Source organism: Aphis gossypii, chromosome 1, assembly GCF_020184175.1.
Source record: "Aphis gossypii isolate Hap1 chromosome 1, ASM2018417v2, whole genome shotgun sequence".
NCBI classification, from domain to species: domain Eukaryota; kingdom Metazoa; phylum Arthropoda; class Insecta; order Hemiptera; family Aphididae; genus Aphis; species Aphis gossypii.
In genome coordinates, this window is record NC_065530.1 from 43,571,559 (window position 1) to 43,593,903 (window position 22,345).

The 22,345-nt window shown below is 28.9% G+C and overlaps 1 protein-coding gene across 1 annotated transcript in view; it reads left to right on the top strand.

Moving 5' to 3' along the window:
- The first annotated feature begins 6,090 nt into the window (after positions 1–6,090).
- The window catches only part of LOC114125853 (paired mesoderm homeobox protein 2A-like), a 40,791-nt gene continuing 24,536 nt past the window's right edge, over positions 6,091–22,345 (top strand). Inside the window, exons 1-2 of the mRNA XM_050197013.1 lie at positions 6,091–6,731; positions 19,144–19,349. Of these exons, the coding sequence (XP_050052970.1) occupies positions 6,359–6,731; positions 19,144–19,349 (579 nt within the window). The 5' untranslated portion in view covers positions 6,091–6,358. The remainder of the gene's footprint in view (positions 6,732–19,143; positions 19,350–22,345) is intronic.

Sequence of the window (22,345 nt, forward strand, 5' to 3'; positions counted from 1 at the left end):
CTAAATTATTTAGATTCGAACGATCGACAGGCTGCGCACACTATTATACGTATATACGTATGTGTCCTCGGGACACAGCATCTCATCCTGCCACCAGGAATATTATTATATATATATACACATATACTGTTTCTGTTTAAACACACACTCATATGTATGTATATATATATATATATATATATATTATATTTATGAATTGTGGCGGCGGTGTCGTTAGTGGTAGCAGTCGCGGTGGTTAACAAACACAAACACACACTCACACCGCGCGAGCTTGACGCTCTAAATTGCAGGAAAAACAAGGCGACGAATACAACTAAACTCGTCGTCGTCGCACATATTACATATACATATATATATATATAAACGGCAGCTAGGCGAAATTCATTTTCTGCCCGCGGCTGCTACACAAACACAATATTTACGTGTGCGTGGGTTTGCGTGGGTGTGTGGGTGTAAGTGTGCGTGTGTACACTATTTACTAGCGGTTTTTCGCGGGGGGAAGATTGTATTATACACGCATGTACGATGACGACGGATATCGCGCATCTGTCACGCACAAAACAACTACGCGATGTCAAACACTATTATATTATATATTATATAATGTACGAATATCCTCGCGACCATATATCCACGAGAGAGTATATAATATGAAAATAGTGAAAATTGATTTCGTTGAATTTTCAAACGGTTGTATAGTTATTAATAAATAATAATAATGTAATATAGGTAATACAAGAAATCGTATTAATTCTTTGCGACGAGATAAAATTTTAAAAAATCCAGCAAATCGGGATAAAGTAACACGTATCTAATGTGTGACCAATAAAGCGAAGTCTATACTGCACTGTATATCCACTTTATTTATGAGTAATTTTTTGCGCGGGGAAAGTTTTTTATAAATATTATACACTCGCGATGACGAAGGACATATCCCGTCTGTCGCACAAAAACAATAATGCGATGACGAAAATTACGATATACGCATAAATGTCCACGAGAGAATAAAATAATATGGTTTGTTATTAACTACTATAAAATAAGTAAATTAATTCTGAGGTAATTATATTATTGAAATTTTTTAACTCACCAACGCTCCAGTTACTTTCTCAAAAAAGTAGCTTATTATCGTTAGTCGATACTACTGTTAATTTTCTTTAACAGTGTGCGATTTTTTAGCTATTTTTTTTAAAATTTTCTTGACTAACTCATTTATAGTGTACTATTCATTATTTGATAATGTTGATCATTATATTATTCACCTAAGACGGCAGGCTTGTCTCGTGTAAATTTCATGATGCGTATGCTATATGTTTTTTTATAAACGAATAAAAAATGTCGTACTAAAATTTGGTATTAATTATTAGTATTATAATATTTATATAGTATTAAATTAAAAGGTATTATGATTGGTATTGACGTCTGAAAGTTGTCTCTGGATGGGATACATGAGGGGATTAAAATTTAAAATGATATATATATATTTTATAATGCATCTAATATTGTATTAATAATTTTTAATTAAAAATATAAATCTAGCAAATCTAGGTGTAGTTCGTTAAAATATTTCAAAAAAATGCTGAGTAATTACTATAACTACTATATTTTTTAAAGATATTTTGGATCATGTTTGTATGATAGATATAAAATGAGATTTTTGGAAAGGATAATCGTATGGATTTACAATTTTGAATATTTTACTGTACAATACGCTTATTACTAATAATAAATCGACTATCGACACACAAAGCTACTTAATACACAATACTAGCTGTTATTCATAATTACTTCATAATTTAACTTTGGTTTAAATACAAATATTTGATGCAAACATTTAAAAATATTGTTTTTAGGTAAGGTTTTCTTTCTTATTATTTTACGAAATTATAGGTAATGAGCTAAAAGTTCACAAAAACCGTTTAGTCCAAATCGTGATAAATGATAATTAACGATAGTAACGATTTAGATAAATCCGGTCCTTGTGTGTATATGGTTATTACGACCCTTTTTTTCGGCAGCTGAACTTACACATCACATATGTTCGTAATAGTAACACATGATAAATAACGACGCTAACTGACTGTACGGTTTATACCAACGCTATACCATATTTTGATGTATTTTCTTGCCCGATATTTTAGCTTTTCTCTTTCTATCTTGACTGCGCTAAACTATATTCAGTTACTTCCTGCAAACGCGTATCTAAATTCCAATAAGTGTTTACACAATTTATCGCTCTTTCGTTTACATCAGACAATCGTGCTTTTTCTTTTCCTCTCGTGCACCGATACCAACTGCAGATCTCTTTCACGCTCACTCACTCTTCACCCTTACTGTATATTATACATGAATACGTACATTACACTATTCTACGAAAAACTGTAGCACAGCGATAAATACTTATGGTCTTTCTACTGTTATATTAATATCTTCCAAAACTTCTCGCATGATTTTTATTTTTACGACAAATGTATTTATGTTTATAATATTATATATATTTATAATTTATTATTTGAAAAATATATGGACCAGAAAAATACAAAATATAGATGATATACAACATTTAAAATTAACATTTATAAACTACTATGTATAATTAAAATGCATAATATACCTATATAATAATATTTATATATAGAATTATATACAAAGATGAGTGGTATATTGACATCTTAAATATAACTGTGTTTTCTATCTTTTGAAATTTGGTTATAATTTGTATTTTTACTTTTTTTTTTTTTATGCTTTTATGTGCTTTGTGTTTAAATACTAGATATAAAATTATTCTATTAATCGATGTGTAAGAATATTTTTAATTTCTTTCCTTATGGTCAGGATAATGAAGTTCTACAAACCTACAATAATACGACCACATAAGATGAGTATACGTACATAGTATAATAATATATTATATATAAAACATTTGCATAATAATTATCACTCCAAATATATTATATTATGTATATAATGTTGATAAAACGCAAAGTTTTCCCATAATATACTATGATACATAATAATATATAAAGATGTATATGTAATATGTATGTTATATTATACATATAATATGACCTTTAAACAAAAATTTAAATAGTGTTTATTGTTATCTATTTCCTTGTATAACCAAACTTTAACCAGATTATATAACAATGAGTCGACCTTTAGTCTGGCAGAGTGACCTACTTCGTAAGACACTCATTATTTCAGAAAATACTAACTCTTTTCAAAATTATAGTTCTTTAATATAATTTAAAGATCAACATTATCAAAAAACATGTATACCTACTTTTTACTATTTTTTATCGTTATTGTTTATGAAGTTTTTACTCTAGTGAACAACAACACAATTTTTAAGTATATTTTTCCATACTACTAAACAAAATATTATTCAAGATATTAGATTTATAAAAATTAAATTTATGATAAGCAGTTTATTAGTTATAAATTATAATAATTATAATAGATTAAAATTTTTGCGAGGTACCACTCGACTTTGCTCATAAAAATTATTAAAATACTTATAGAACTCATAAATTCGTTATTTAGAATTTTTGTACACTAAAGTATTCTAGAAAAAATGTTTTTTGTAATGATTTAAATCATGTAAGAAAATATACTTTCAAACGTTAGTAATTTTTGAAATAATGAGTGTTTTATACAAATCTATCAATTAATTGACTAATTAATTTTAAGAACTTTTAATTAATATATAATATAATATGTATCTACATTGAAAATAATTATCTATATAATATGATTTAAAAATTTGTATACATATTTTCTTTAACGTTTTTCACATTTTTTTTTATAAAATGTATAGGTACATACTTACTATAGCAGTGGCATATCCATGGGGGTTTGAGGGTTATAAGCATCCACAAAAAATGTTTTCGAAAAAAAAATACTAATAGTTTGAAAAAAGAATAAAGAGGTAAGTAAAAAAATTTTAATACCCCCCACCCCTCCTCGGGAAAAACTGGATATACCACTGCTTACTAGAGTAATGCGAATAGAGTTATATTTATAATTAATAAACTGTATGTAATATACTAATATATAGAAACATTATTATTTATTAGGGTAGTTATAATACGCTATATTATATTATATCAGATAATAATTTAATACCAGCTGGGAATGATTCTTATTTTTGATAAAGAACAGCTAATATATATTTTTCCTGTAGAAAATAATTCCTGTCATTATTTTCAGTATTAATAATAATTAATAATGAAGATTTAATAATTGTACACGTATAAAATATAAAAAAAATTACAATTTTGGCGAGAAAATTTTTTCTTTTTTATGGTTCGTATATATAAATGTACAAACATTTTAAGATGTAAAGTAATACTCACGATCATCGTGTAAGTACAACATAATAACAACTGAAAATTCAGTTCGTGCAACTTTCAAGACTCAATTGGAACGGGAACAATCGTCTATAATACATAGGTACATTGATACACGTCATGTACATATATCATATATGTATATAACTATTTAAAAAGGATTTTTGTCTGGTAGCATAACGACGATAATAAAATAATAGCATGCTACATTACACGGGTGTTTTCAAAATGGTACAAGTCCATTAATGTGATTAGTGTTTACGGTAAACTATATAACTGTTCTTATAAACGTTTAGCCTTCTAGGTGAATATTATTGACTTAAGTGTAGTTGATAAAATTGTGCCATATAGGTCGTATAATTATAGTACTTATAAGTTTATTATGCGAATAGAATTTATCATATATCCATGCAAAAATCAATAGAAATATATTTAGGTTTCATGAGTTCATGACTATTCATGATGTATAGCATATAATTTACCTACGCAATATACATTTTGTACTATAAAACCAAAAAATAAATAAATAAATAAACTACAGAAATTATAAAACAGTTTTAGAAAATATAGAATATTATATGTGATTGTTAGATCTTTTAAATTTCGCACCATCAAATGGTATTGGTATAGTGTTGGGTTAGACGATTCTCACCATTTTTTACCCAAATCGTATAAGTATATAATAAAGTGACGAGTGATATATTTTTAACAAAATAAATCGCCACGGATTTGAGAGCATAATATATCGCAGTAGGTGTAATATTATATATTATAAAAACGGTAAAAAACAAACGGTGCAGTACGCACGTCTTCCAAGAGGGATGGGAATAGTCGCTTATATATATATATATATATAATACACATATAATAAGAAGGGATTCGTCTGGTAATACAACGATAACAATAATAATAACAATATAATAATATTATACTACATTACACGGGTGTTTTCGCTCGCGCGTCGGTTTACCGCGGCGGCGGCGGCGGCGGTGGAGGAGGTGGTGGTGTCAACCGTCGCGAGCGCTAGCGAAAAAAAACACCAAAAAAAAAAAGAAAACAGGCGTACGTCGCGCCCCGCACGTGCGCGCCCACAGCCGAGGGGTGGTCGCGATCGTGAAGTCCGCGGGGGCGGATTGGGGGTGGCGGTGAGCGAGGGGTTGCGCGCGCCGCGAGACCAATGGGGACGCGGGGGCGAGGGTATCGGCCGGGCACGCCCCGCCCAACCCGGGGGCCGCAAAGTCACCGCCACCGCCGTCGCCGTACGCGCCCCTCCGGCGGTGGCGGTGACCGGCACGCCGCGCGCCGCCGCCCGAATAAAGGGGGTGGGTTATTCGCACTTTTCTACGCGACGGCCAGTTATTGAATTACGCAGGGCCATCATTTGATTTGGAACCGACGACACCGTCGTATATACCGCCGCGCGCGCGTCACCGTAATCATCGTCGTCGTCGTCGTCGTTGTCGTTTTCTACTGTCCGCCACCACCGCGTCCACCACCGCCGCCGCCGTCCACTTCTCGCCCGTTATTACGATACGACACTGTATCGCCGTACACTGCAATTATAATTATTATTATTAGATCATCATCGCCGCCGTATATAGCATCGCTGTGCAGCCCATCACAATTATTATTATAATATCTACGTATATACGTAATTACTATATACACGTCTGTACGCGATATATTTGCGTACGCACCGATTTTCGCTTTTATTGCCACCCCTCGTTTTCCAAGGACGTCTTTCTCCGTCGCGCTCGATTTCGCTCTATCGCTGGACACGCGTATGCTGACCTGAAAAATCAGAAAGATATAATATAAAATAACATATATAATAACACAAACCGTTTGGTCGAGACAGTGACACTCCGCGATTGGATTATATATAAACGCACACGGTTATCTGTCGATTGCAGCAGTTGCATCGTCAATACTCGAGTGGATACATATACGTCATCGCGCACGTGCGCGCTACCCGATGAGATAACGGTACGCGATAACGCACAATCGTCATGGACTACTCGTACCTGAACCAAGCCAACTTTGACGGTCTGACCGGCACCACCGCGGCCGCGTCCAACATGGACCACGCGGCCATGGGATACGGCGACCTGACCACATGCGGTCAGATGACGCACGCCGCGTACCGGTTCGGTCCCACAGCGTCCATGGCCGCTCGGTCGTACAACACGGCTATGGGTCACCACCTGTCGGCCGCCGCAGCCGCCGCGGCCGTCGCGTCCGGTAACGGCCACAACGGCACCGGCGTCACGTCCGCGGCCGCCGCCGCAGCCGCAGCCGCCGCCCGAGGACACCATCACGGACATCACCAGGACCATCATCCGGGACGACCGACTATGTTCTCGACCGCAATGAACTTGCCAGGTAAGCGACGCGCTTAATATGACGTAGATCGTAATGATCCCCCCCTCGCTGCAGTGATTCCCAGACTTTTTGACCAAATCGTCCTCGAGATGGTCGAAAAACTGCATTTTTTTTTTATTTAAAAACAAAACTTTAAAAATTATAAGAATTTAACCGACTTTAGATCTAAATTTGTATGTTATATAGATGACGTTTTTAATAAACAAATAATACTCAGGACATATTTAATTGTTACGCCGAAAAATAATAATCAAATCAGTCCACAACTATAAATATTATATATATTATACACATAATATTATAATATATGATACTGATTTATCTATTATCTGGCCATCACGCCAATTTGTAAGCCTTTTTTCCTTTAAAAAAAATAGTGTAATTTTCTGATTTTCATATCATATTTTTAGTTAGGGTTCACAAAATGTGATCACAATAAAGCAGAAGTCCATCTAAAACTCAATAACAATATGGTATCGTATGATCAAAGTTAAATTCGTATGGTTGTCAAACCAAAAAAAAAAACAATTAGGTATATGTTTACATTCAAGATTCTTTGTTTAACAAACTATCGTAGAATATCTAAACGTCATAAACTTATAAAAGAGAAAAATATGAGTTGGAAGAACAAAATGAAAAAAACATTTATATAGATTATATATATATAATTAATATTAATAGGTTAATTTAACCATTTTTTTTATTATAGTTGTGGATTAACGATCGTAGCGTATAGCGTGAACTTCATTTATGATAAATAACAAACAATAAAAAGTAATACAAGTACCAATATGGCAATATACTTTATATATTATAGTACATACAAGTTATAAGTCATCGTATATTACGAATATTATCTTTTTATGTATGTATGCGGAAAACACCTTATATTTTTAAACTTCTATTGCCCAACTCACGATTAGTTTCAAATATACCTAATATTATTAAAGATGAGCTGTGGGAATTAACTTGTTAGATAGTTTAAGTTAAATTCATTTTTCTTTTAATTTTTCAACCCAACTAGGTAGTCTACTAATTAATTGATTGAATAACTGAAAAGGACACCACGCACTCACTATTTAAATACAATACCTATATTTGTTTGAGTTAGTATAAAAGAAAATAAGAATTATATACATATATTCGGCAATTGATAAGTTATAAACTGATAACTTATAAATAATAATTATTCTACTTATATTTAATTCACCACATATTAAAAATATTTACATGCACTATACTTATGGCTTATTCAAACATAATAATATTAAATATATAATTAGCTGGGTGTCGAGTTGGGTTTGACGTCTTATTTAGGTTATAGTGTTATACTTATAATTGGCAAAGTAAATTATTATATTTTTCATTTTTGGAGTACCTACTACCTTATCTTATACTTTAATTAATTTAATTTAATTTAGTTTGAAATTACACAAAGCTACTTAAGAGTAAATTTGAATTCATACTATAAATCTTAAACAACGCTAGGTGTATTGAGTTTATAATAATTAAAAAGTCTAAGAATATTTATGATTTAAATTTTCCGATAGTTAAAATTTAATATTCAGTTTGTTTAATAGTGTTTATTAGTAAATTATTTCTAATTACATCATTTATCAACCTAATTAAATAGTTAATAACTAGTTTATGTATTTGAAAAAAGTTATCATTTATTTTAGAAATCTACGAGTAGATCATGAATCTTCATACGTGAATGAAATGCAAATTATTTAAAAATTAAAAACATAACATAAATACCTATCAATGTATCAGCACTGTTAAATAATTATTGTTTTTATATAGATTAAGTACATAGATATCTACGTAATAATTTAGTTACATTAATAAAATAGGCACTAGAATTATTATATAATATTGTATTACTGAATTTGAACGATTATTACCGGTAAATAATGATACCTAAAAGTCTATATAATTTAGTCTTTCAAGAGTAGCTTGATAATATAACCTTTATCTCCAAATCATATATAGGTTAGATATTATGTAAGTAATATGTAAACATAATATACATATAAAATATATTATACGAGTATATAAACTAACTGACGCAGTGCACTCCGTTACCCGTTTAATATACTAACTCTATAATATGATTCAAACTTTGTTAAATTTGTTGTATAGTATTCGGAGTAATGGTGTTCAAAACTTAAACATTTTCATTGACCATTTTGAATCCTTAAAAACTTGTGCAAGAATCATTTTAAAATGCGAATTTTGTAAAATGTTTTCTTATCATTAGGTATATATACTAACGTGTGCCTTGAAGGTACCGTGAAAATTGTAAGCTTCGAGCTATCATTATTAAAGCTCTACGTTCATCAAAAATTATTATTATTTAATTAATACAAAATACAGCGTTAATGGTATTAGTGAATCTCGGTTTTCGTTTAACTTTCCAAAGGTTCATTGCTATCAAACATAACAACGTCTGTGTTATTTTTCTGCGCTGTGCCGTATTATGATATTAAAAAATACACATTTAAAAGAAATAATTACCCAATTAACTAACTCACATAATTTAAATTAAGCTTAAAACTTGCTCCACAATGCACTCTTTTATTTAAAAATAAAATCAAGATAATCGGATGAGTGGTTTCCGAGAACATACGTGACAAAGATTTCCATTTTCCATTTATATAATATATATATAAATTTATTTATTCAATATACAAACAACGTAAATTCTATATTATAAATACAATAATTACATATGTATTAAACACCGTGGAGCAGAGTACAAATATTGTATAATATAAGTACAGCAGCTAGTATTACTATACGTAGACTTGCAATATTAAATTTGATAAAATGAAAAAAACATACTATAAAATAAAAACAATTAAGAACAATTAAACATAATCAAAAACATATGTGTTACCAGTTACCACTTTACCAGTAGCCAACAAAAGGTTAGCACTATTGGCAGGAGAGTTTAAAATATAGTTTTTATTTGAAAAATATTACATAAAGTAATTCCAAATATCTAGTATTTATTATATTTATTTTTTTTTAGATTTTAATTAATTTTAAAACTAATTTAAAACAAATTTTCAGAACAATTAATAAATCTTAATATAGGTAATAATTTATGGAGACATTTTTAGAGAAAAAGCATACAATGTTCATTAAGTAGTAATGTATACGGTATACATTTTTTACTGCGAATCTGGGAAACACATAACCGTATTATTTATCAGAATGAATTGAGGCGGAAATATTTTTTTGCCAGTCATATGACATTTTGGTTAAAATTTAATATTTAAATGTCTTTTAAATTTCATGTATGTGTTTTTTATTTAATGTTTTCTAGAATTGGTACATAATATTTCATATAATTTTATGCGCTCGACTTCTTTTAAATAATTTCATACAACTATATGTATTTTTTACTTTATTTATTTTTATTTCAATGTACTATGCTAAGATATTTGTTTACTCACGCAGATTTATAATATAACAAACAAGTTTAAATTAAAAAAAAATATTTTAAGTATATACTATTGTATGAATGTAACATCGCGATTCTTGGAAAAAATATTATACACCATGTTATATAATATAGATTTATAAACATATTTCGTATGCGCATTATTATATAACTTATAAAATGATAAATATATATATATATATATATGTATATATTATAAATACAATAAAACGTACACAGAATATTATCACTTATAAAAGCATAATATATTAGTAATATGTGGTCAAAATACGCTGCGTTACTGATAAAGTGATACATGTGCTCCCTTGTCGTATAAAGTGTTCTGAGCTTATAATTTTTTGACCGAAAAAAAAGTTAATAGTTATTTTATTTATTTCGTATATATGGGTATAAGGTTTCTCTAGGGAAATAGTTCTGACAGAATACATAAGTTGTGATGTATTTCAGTTGAGGGAAGTTTTGACAGGGGGTCGGACATCGTGATAGACAAGTGTGAAGACAAACGACCGGCCTGAAAAGGGGGAACTATGAGAAATTGGCTGGTTAAGTGCGTATGACAGCCTATACAAATAGATTTTTTTTCGCCCGGAAAAATATATACTTTCTTGTTCGTTTTTATAACCACAGAAATATTTGTATGATACAATAAATAATAAAGATATAGTATATGGATATAGCCACATAGTTAGATCTGGTATATAATATATTTGTATGATTATGATTATTATTTTACTTTCATTATATTATGTTACCGGAAAATCTTTTACCTGAATTATGCTATATTATTTCATATCAATTACTGTATATATAATACGTATTATAGATTCGAAACTATTCGTTTTTGCATATTTCATAATATAACATACATAATATTTACAAATTTTAAAAGAACAAACAGGTTGGTTCGGTCGGTAAATGAATGTCGACCATTAACCAAACCTAACTGCATCAAACTCGTATTGTAGTTCATATATTTTATATAGTAGAATTGATATAAAATAAAGTAACAATACATCAGTATAATATTCAGTTTTGGCGCTACTTGTATAATTGTTCAGAAATTTAAATTATACGTTTTAGCACTTAGCTGCTATAATTAATTATATCATAATATACTAATACGTACGACTATAGTTGTAAACATTTTATCGTTTGCGGTATCAAAAGGCCTCTTAAGTTTAATGATAATAACGAGGACAATAATTGCTACAATGATCGTAATAGCTGAGGTTATAAATAATTTAACGTTCTACGGTCAAGTTAGGAAGGAATGCGACTTTATTACAGAAGCGAAGGAAGCGAAGGATGTAACTCAATTAAATATTATGCCGTCGCGCTTGCTGCCACGAATAACTTTATTTAATTCAAAAGCTTTGTTTATTTTTTTCTTTTTAAAGAAAAATATCGATCTTGAATACGACCTACAGCCAAGTGCTGGTTCCCCACTAAAATAATACACGCATAATATAATATAGCTATAAACAGGTATCGTCAATATAATTTTATTGGAAAAAAAATATTGAGTTTAATAGACATAATAATATTGTTAGACTAAAAATAAGATCAAAACCGTCAACTATAGAAAGCGTCTGGATCATAATTCAATTGCATATTTCGGCGGTTCTCAAACTGCAATTATGCTCCATGAATATTAGTACTTTATTGAAATCTTAGGGTTTCGCGAAGTGCAGATCACATCCAAAATTAATACTATTAAATATTAATGGTATTGCGTAATGATTATCATTGATTCTGTTTGAATATTGCCAAAGTGTTAATTTATAATTTTTTTTTTCGGTGGATTGATAAACTAATTTTAAGACGGTCGAAGTCGAATTAGTAGATAACTATGTGTACAGTTTTGAAATTTTGATCATATTATGTATTATTATATTTACGATTTATGAATTGCAGTGTGTAATTTGAACTACCTATATATAGAGTTGTATAATCATTTACTCGTAATTTATAATATATTATTTATAAAAAAAATAAGCTCTTAAATGACGACGGTTTTACACGTAATTCGAATACACTGCAGCAATCGGGGTGAAATTTAATCCTGAATTTAAGAATCTAAATATACTTTATGTACAATAAAAAATATATAGTTCCCAATATACATTGAATTATATTAGATAAAAGTATTGCGTGACATTTTATGACTCTGAAAGTCGTTAAAGTACAATTCCGTTTCGTATACAATATATATAATGCATAGACATCTTCATAAAACGTATAACGTATAATGTGTAAATCTATATATATATATACCTATGTAGTATGTAGTATGTATATTGTAAATATATAAACTCTGTACTTGTGTTTTTACGTATTTAATTCACTCAAAACAAAAAGCGTATAAATGATAATTGACAGCGATAGATCTATATTAATTAGTGATAGGTATATTTAAAAGTGTTATAAGAGTTTGATGAAAATCAATAGCAACATCATAATATTTAAAAACAATAAGTGATTTATATTTGAGCAAATGTGTGGTTCAAATTAGCAGAATCATATTATTGTACAAGTGCTTTAATTAATACATTAATCTATTTGAATGCATATTGTACTTGAAAAAAATCAAAATACTTCCTGTCAGTGAGCTTTGAATACCTAACACATAAACGGTCAATATTGAATAAAAAAAAAAAAACACTTTTTATTTCGTCAAAAACATTATGGAAATTTTATGGTGTGAAAACAATGAGAGTACATATTTTTTCAGGCTTGTTAAATCTGTGGGACCGTTTAATATACTATATTTTTTTGATGGACGTAATCTCAATAGGTACCTACCTATCCACCTATATCCGGATACAACCCAAAAAATCACTCTACAGTGTTACATAATAATATTTATTTTTAATATATAATAATATAAAGGTATTAAAAAAAGTTACAGGATGTAAATCTACCTCGCCCTTGCATTTCATCCAATATTAAAATGACAACACCTACAGGTAAAATGTTTCTATTTGCACAGTGAGACAAGTGAAGGAAACCACCTACATAAAGTGGCACAATTAAAACGTTACAAAATTATTAAACAAAAGCTCCAATGGCACAATTAGGGAGAACCTTAGAAGGGTAAAGTTCTTTGTTGAAATTATAGCCCTCTCCAACTTTTAAGAAATTCAAAAAAAAAACCAAAACCATTTTTGTATAGATGATAATATTGACAATTTTACTGTTCTACACTAAATATATTTTGATTTTTTTACAATTTTGTATAAAACTGTTAGTTAATGTATATTATATTATAACCTGCACCTAATAATATATTATTGCATTATAAATATACTTGTGGGCTGTGAGTAATGCAACATATTGTGATCGATAATTTCTGGAAATATGTATAGTTAAAATATTGTTTAATACGTTATAGTCTCAATTCCATTTTATGTAAGAAGGTACGTATAAAAAAATATTTTACGACTAATCAGAATAAAAATATTTGCAAACATTGAAAAAAAAAATTATTTGATAACTACAATTCTTAATGATTTATATTTTATATTATTAAATAATATAATTTACTTTAATATTCAAATAAATACCTGTTTATGAAATTTTCAATTATTAATTTACAGTAGTATCTTATGTGAATAACTTTTCCTTGGCAATTATCAAATGTTTTTAACCTCCAAGTACAAAATTATAATAGGAAATTCTAAAATAAAATTCTTAGCTCATCCATGACATGATAAGAATATATCTCGTCTCTCTTACAGAAACTAGTTGCACCTCTGAAAATCACGTACCTAAATTGTTAAATAATATTATATTTATTACTTTATTAGATTACGAATATTATAACAATTAAATCATTAGCGCCTATTTAATAATTATGTTTTTCATTAGAATTTATCATTGTTAATATAGTGGCATAAAGTGACACATTACATAATATATAAAATATATTGAGTCATAAGAAAGTTTATATTGAAAACGTTTACTGCGAACTCATAGGGTACGGTATAGGTCATAAGATATACATATATATTATATATGTTCTACGTGGGTGCTGATTTCTGTTATATAATAGAAAAGCACACGTGTGATGTGTGCTAAAAATCGAAAGTTGATTGTATTATTTAAGGGATTCAAGTTCTTAAAACCACAAAAATAGACATAAGTGAAAAGAGTGAGACTTAGCTTAGGTTAAAGCTTTTTAAACTTAAAATAATATGAAACAAAACAAAAAATAGATTTAATATGTCTATAATCTATAGATAGTATTTTTTTAAATTTCAAAACTCTAAAAACAATATAATATAAATAAATAAATAATGAAAGTACCTTTAGTTATATGGCTATAAATATATTGAGTAATATTTATTTTACTGAGTAGTAATAAGTTATTTTAATATTGGTCTTCTAAAATATAATTATAATTATTATATACTATATTCGATTTTTTCATAGAATATCTATATAAAATTTCACTTCGATTAAAGAAATGTAGAAGTTGAAAACAATTCATATTAAAGTTAAAATAAATAAAAATTTAAAAATGATTATACCGAGTTAGGAAATAGGTATTGATAAATTATTTTATTAAAATATATATTAAGGACATTTTGTCTATTAAAACTACAGCGTCATGTCAGCATAGCACATTTCATCAATCCCTTCATCTATTATTATGTTCTTCTCGACTATAGAAAAATAAAAAATTATTTATAAGCTCTTGGTGGTTACCTACTGTAACGTTATAAAGTGTTAATATTTCAAAAATAAAAATAGAGATTTTTTAAATCCTAAATGACCGAAGAGTAGACGTAGTCCAACGATTAGTGGGCTAACTCTGTACCAATCCACTCCAGTTATCTAAACTTTAAATATTTTTAACTCATAAACTATACTCGTCTGAAATTTCGATTTTTAAACATCTATGTACCTACTTCAAAAAATACTTTACTTTATAATAAGGAATTTAAAAATGTATGTTGTCATTAAAGAAAGTGAAAAGTTTTAAAAAATTATAACAAAAAATGTTTTCAAAAATATTATTTTAAAATGACATGATGTTATAACGTAGAAAAAAATATTTTCAAAAACCTGAATAGTTTTTCAAGTGATAAATGTTCTTTGATAAAACAATAACACGGTAAATTGTAGTAAAATATAACTAGATAAAGCGAGTGCATGTCAATAAACGCCACGAATAAATTCTATTAAGCATTTTAATAAACAATAATTAAGAAACTACACGTTTGGATTTTGAATTATATAAGCACAAAAACGTTAAAATGTTCAACAAAAATATAAATTATGTATAGGTACCTCGAGAATTTAACATTATTTCAATAATCAGAATTCGAATAAATTCATTATTGAAGGAAAACAAAAAAGCATGAGCTGCAATGACTATGCCTGGTGAACCATCCTGTATAATATATCCGCAGTGGTTAAATAATTACCTATATCAATGTGTATATCATAATATAATACGTACACTTTTCATCCTTCCCCGCCGTATAGTTTTCGTTTTATTATTTATCTCCTCTCGCGCGCGTACGTATAATAATTAATATACCTGCAGCACCACAACTACAGCTGAATAGAGAGGGTGCATCTGCTGCAAGAGGGGTGCAGTGGTGCAGTGCATAAAATATACAGAGAATATCGTAAAAAAATGGCGCTATGTGTCTGTATATTAAAGAAAAAATGCTCTCTCCGACCAAACAATATTACGCACACACACACACACACACACACACACAAACACAATATATATAAAGCGCATCTCGGTTAATGGGATTAAAAACCAGCGACAACAACAATGTACATCGTCGTCGTCGTCGTATTTCGCGTTCGTGTAGATAATAATAATAATAATAATAATCGGATCGGAGGGGCGGTAGGTGGCGGTGGGGTCGTTAAAATATATCACGAGGATACGACGGATGGACGGCGGACGTGTATATATATAGATATACGCTATTACGGAGGGTTGGCCGGGGGATGACGATGAGGATTACGAGAGGAGGATGGGCACGCAGGCAGGATATATCCTGCTCACTCACACACACACACTGGCAGCGCATCGCGATGGTGTACCGAGTTTACACACAGCCACCCGGGGAGATTCCGATCAATATAATACGAACGCACAACCCGGACTGAGCGAAGACCGGAGCAAAAATGGCGGCGCTACTACTACTACGGTTCGGGGAAACACGCGACGGTTTTTACAAAAAGCTCGCGCCGCGCCTCGTCCATACCTACGTCCTACCCACTACACGCCGTTTTACAAGCTCGCGGTTACCGCGAACAAACCGACCTCCATAATCTCGAACACGCGTATATAATACACGCGCACACGCGCACCGAACGTCGTCGCCCCTATACACACTCGTCGTATCTATCATTTATATAATATTATTATATTTATAAAAAATGTATTTTTCCGATCATCGCGCACATAATAATAATATTATTGTACAAGTATATACCTACCGATCCCGGCTACCCCACGACGACGTGTACGACGAATATTATAATAATAAGCAGTATATCAGTTGTTTTAATGTTTAATTCGTTTATTTTTTGCAACTCACTTCACCTCACTGATGATTTCCCATCGCGACTATTAGTTGTAAATCATAATACGCCTGTACCACTACTATCGTTTTATCATTATTGCAATATTATTATAGTGGGAAGGGGGCTTTGAATTTGTAGAAAAATACACTGTCCATAACTTTTCTTAGCAAAAAGTAGAAATTACAAAGAGACCTATAGTAATTAATTCAATTTTGAAACTTTACTATTGCATTTTTTTTTTATAAATTATTGTTTAATGTAAATCTTATCACTTAATTTAAAGTATTTTATTTTTAATTGATTTTATATTTTATAAATATTTTGATTCTTTAATATATACAATTATAGTGTATTTTATAAGATCGTTTTCGAGATTCTAGTATACTTAGATAATGTTTTTAATGTATAAAGTTCAAAGCCCTAATTATTGTTGTTGTTATTGTTGTTATATAATGTGAGTACGATGAAAAAAAAATTATAAGTTGCGTATGACGTTCAAATTTTAAATACACTTCCATTGTTTACTATCTAATTAGGTAATTTAATTTTACAATCGATAAACTATCTCTCATTTTCGTAGTAATCCGTTAAATATTTTCAAACACTACTTACTTTATTATGCAGCTCACTCTTCGTACTTGGGCAAGAGGTTTTCTTTATTCCGTGAGCTCTGACTCCAATACCGGTAACCACTATGCTTATACCGTGGCTTCTGCAGTGTGTATTATTTTATAATATAGTCTTCACCCGCACGATTTGACAATAAATCATTAAGAGATGTTTCGTGGAAAATTCACGCAAAATACCACCGACGCCACTGCTGCACGGAGAGAGACGTGATAAAAAAAAAAGAAAAATATTGCTACAGTTTTTTATTGTTAATATATCAAAACGAATTATCGTTTTAACGTGTTATAAATTTTAATAATATAATATTATGCAGAAATATTTCCGGTCGGCCGATCGATCGATTTGCATCACTCCGGTTAATATAATATAATACCATCGTTGACACGATAAAATATCATACATGCCAAATTTACGAGTTTGAGGCTTTGATGTCCTTAGATTCAGAAAAAAGTAACCCATTATTTAACATGCAATATCTCCTATGTGCTATCGGCTATCTTCATCGTAAAATGTATGAAAAACAATAAATACATAATTGTCTACGTATTATACTCACTATAAAACATTTATAAAATATCATCTATTAGTTCTATTATGTGTTTAAGAATGTTTAATATTACGCCAACTATCGTTTAAATAACCTCGTATGTAGCTTAAAAAAGCCATTATATAAAGCATTAAAATATAAGCTTGTCAAAAAACTTAAACTAACAAAACCTTCAATATGAATAATAATTTATGATTTATTCATATGCATTATTATACCTACATGTTATAAAGGTTATGTGTGTAATGTGTTTTTATTATTCTTAAAAAACCAATGACTTAATGTATTCTGTTTGTGTATCTATTTATATCTATATCCTATGTACGCATTTACTTATACATTTATTGGTCTGTAGTCCTATTTATTTCTAAAAGTAATATCAATTTAGAATCTATAAATGATTGGTATCTATGATAAATCATGGAATTAACGTCAAATTTAAATATATGTATTTAGTTAGGTACCTAATACTTATGTAATGTATAATATACAAAATAACTAATTATAGCAGATTAGGAGGTATATACTATTAATAATGAATAGAAATTGAAACGGCGTATGATGGAATGACTAATAGTAGGTACTATAAGCATATTTATACCTACATAGTTAATAATGTGATATACTTATTAGTGATAAAAGCTATCAGGTATCATTATTTGTTGTTTGAATTACATTATATTCTTATGTCAATTTTAACGTAATAATTTTTTAAACGTATCATACACTTCACAATATAAAATATAATGTTTTTTTTTATAATAATATGATTTACCTTGCCTTGGTTTTAATCGTATGTATAAAAACAGTAAAATCATAATATTAACTATATTATTACACATACTATTAAATGATTAACCATTATTATTTATTAATTAACTATAAAAAAAAAATATAAACATAACAGTAAAAAATGATCTATATAACTATATTATGAGTAAATGCACCATCTATTATACCTATGTTTAGGATGTTAATTTTTATGCAAAAAATTGTTAGTAAAATAAATAATAGGTATGCGATATTGAGCAATATTAGTGTTACACTCGCTTACTGCTGTTTATGCAATCGTTTCTGTAAGCAGGTAACATAACATTATTATAACAATAACATAATATAAATTATGTAGTTACAATATTTACCTTGTATATTAAAATATATTTATTGACCTATAAATTTAAACTCGATAATGACAATTAACACATTTTCAGGTGGGTTAGCGGCTTATAAAAGTCTTCCATACACCACTCATGACAGTATTCTAACGGAAAAAAGAAAACAAAGGAGAATACGGACTACTTTTACTTCAGCACAGCTGAAAGAATTGGAAAGAGCTTTTCAAGAAACACATTATCCTGATATATACACCAGGGAAGAGATCGCCAAACACATAGAGCTTACCGAGGCTAGAGTTCAGGTATGTTTTATTCAATGTAAAATTATGGATGTTTATTAGATTTAAAAATAATAACAACTATTTATACATATTTATATTATGTACCTATATAGTTACATTATTCCAAATAAAACTTGTTTCTCAATGCAACAATTTAATATTGGTTAATGGTAAAAGAAAACAATAAATAAATATTAAATTGTTTATTGTATTATAATATTGTTGAAAATATAAGTCATATTTTTATAAAAATTGGAGCATGCTTAACTTGTATATGCAAATTGTGTATACTTATATTAAACACTTTAATATATTATGCCTATATTCATTAAGTACCAACAAACCTCAAACTTTTGTTGGATCGTGAGAAATATTTTTTAAAACTCCGTAAAATAAAAAATATAATGTATTATAAATTCCCAAAATTACCCAGAAACCGTCATACTATTCCTGTTATCTAGTGTGTTCAGATATCGAATGACATATTTTATCATTATCAGAATAAATTCCTATAAAGACTGATTATTCTTATTTCTTAAACTATCAACAATTCAACTTTTAAATTTTTTTTTATAATTACTAAAAAGAAAATTTATATTAACATAATATATTATATAAAAATTATAATACATAGGGCTGATAAACAAATTTATTACGTAACAGTTGAGCATGAATAGGAAGGCTCCCGGCAATGTCACCTGTTAAAATTATCCTTTGACACTAAAGAAATAAAAATGAATCAGTATTCAGTGACCTTTTTTAGAACTACATTTTTGCTTAACCAAGCAGGCTTTGACAGATTTTCTGAAGAAAATTTGAATCATGGCAATAAAAATATTAAAAAGCACAATATTCAACTAATATCTAGCTTTATTAATAATATAGTATTAATTAAAGTCTCTATTAGACTATTAATATTCAAAACATTGTTATTATCATAATTATTTTTATTTTAAAGCAAAAGTGATTCAGATTAATCCACTTTAAAAAAATGTTGGTGTATCAAATTTAATGTAAAATGTAAAATTTTAAATATCTCATTTGTATTTCTGGGGTTGAAGTTATATTATAAATAATATTAAATTAATTATTAAAGTTTCCACATGTATCAATTATTTTCTTTGTAATAAGTTCTATATTCTATAAACGCCATGAAAAAACTAAGTAGTCTCCGGGCATGCTATTAAAACTTATAATAATTGTATCTCCTCTCACTCTTAAAATCATGGCACGTGTACATAATTTAATAATTTCATTAATTATTATTAAGTTCATAACTCACATAACATTGTTTTAAAGTAAACACATAGTTTTTTGGGAAAATTATACTAGATAAGTATTTTGATTAATTACTAAAGTGTTTAATTTATTTAATTTAATCTTTCTTATACTGCTATATTTTAAAAGTACTTTTAAAAGGAAAAAACAATAGGTAACTAAAAATTATAAAGAGAAATAAAAAAAGCTGAATTCAGCCACAAATTATTTAGGTGTATTCTGATATAAACCATTAAAATAATAGCAATAAACTTTAAGTTATTTTTAAAATTATTTTAAAATTCATTATTCAAATTATAGATTTTTATTTTCCGTAAATGCTGACTTAATAATAATTTACTCATTATATCATAATATTCATAATTATACAAAGTATAAAAGGTATTAAAAAACAAATCAATTATTGCTATAACCAAATTTATAAACATTTCCCTTTTACATTAACTTTATTTAGGTATATATTATACTACTTCGAATGAATTTTAAAAATATCCTAATTTAATGTATAAGGTATTTTACAGATGTTTTATAATGTATCTGATAAATTATAACGAGTTGGTAGATTGATTAAATTAGGAGTGCATTATATTATACTCGTATTATAAATTATAATATAATATAATTACTTACCTAATAATTGTTAAATCGTTAACCACTTTTTCGCTTTTCAGTGGAATAATTCAATAATGAATTATTCCCGTTTCCGTTTTTTCGTAAGATGAAATAAATTGTTAGTAATTAAATATTTTTTTTAATTCTTAGATCACATTGAATCTTCATTTTAGTCCTCTGTTCGCTGTTTTTTAGTTTCTTAAATGTTTTGGTTCTTGTACATCGTTTTTAATTCGCCCTATAATATGAGATAGTTGCAAGAGCGCCTTATACAGTTTCTTCTCTTCAGTTTTCAGTCATGCCTATTTTGTACATAAAACATTCATGTTTTTAATTGTATAAGTAATTTACTGTTACTATTAGGTACTTATAACTAGTTACTATTATAACAATATTATTTTTATACAATGGTTTATTAACTACTTATATTTATATTTATTAATTATTTACTTTTTTTTAAAACGATGGCGATTTTTGGTCAACTAAACAAATTTTTAAAAGGTCGTTGGAAAGAAAACATACCATTAATGCACAAACAGTATACACCCTAGTCTTAATATAATAATCCACTAAATACTATAATAACAAAATTATTAGATAATACTGTAAATTTGAATAACGTAATACCTATTCTTATAGGTAATATGTACCTAACCTACCTGAACATATATACGTAAGTGACTACCTATTATAGTAGCAGTACAAAGTGGTTCAAATATATTCCCACCTCAAGTGCGTACTCGAAGCCAATGGGCCGTCGGCTTAAAGGGGGCGGGGGAGCGGTTGCCGCGAGAAACGGAAGTTTTCCCACACTCTCGAAACACAAATACAAGAACTAAGGGTACGAACGCGACAAACGTCACAGTATATTATTAGGAGGTATACTCATATTGTATATATATATATATATATTATTATATTGTGTTCTTCGGTCGTGTCGGACGGCATCACCGTCATAACAACGATAAAAATCGATGGCTGTAACGATAGCAGAATATTATCCACGCGAACGACGACCGTCTCTAATAAAAATATTACATCGTTATATTATACACAAGTGTATCGAATCAAAACAATTCGCGAGCGTAATCCGAGGCTCGGGCGCCGTTGTTGTTGTCCGGCCAAAA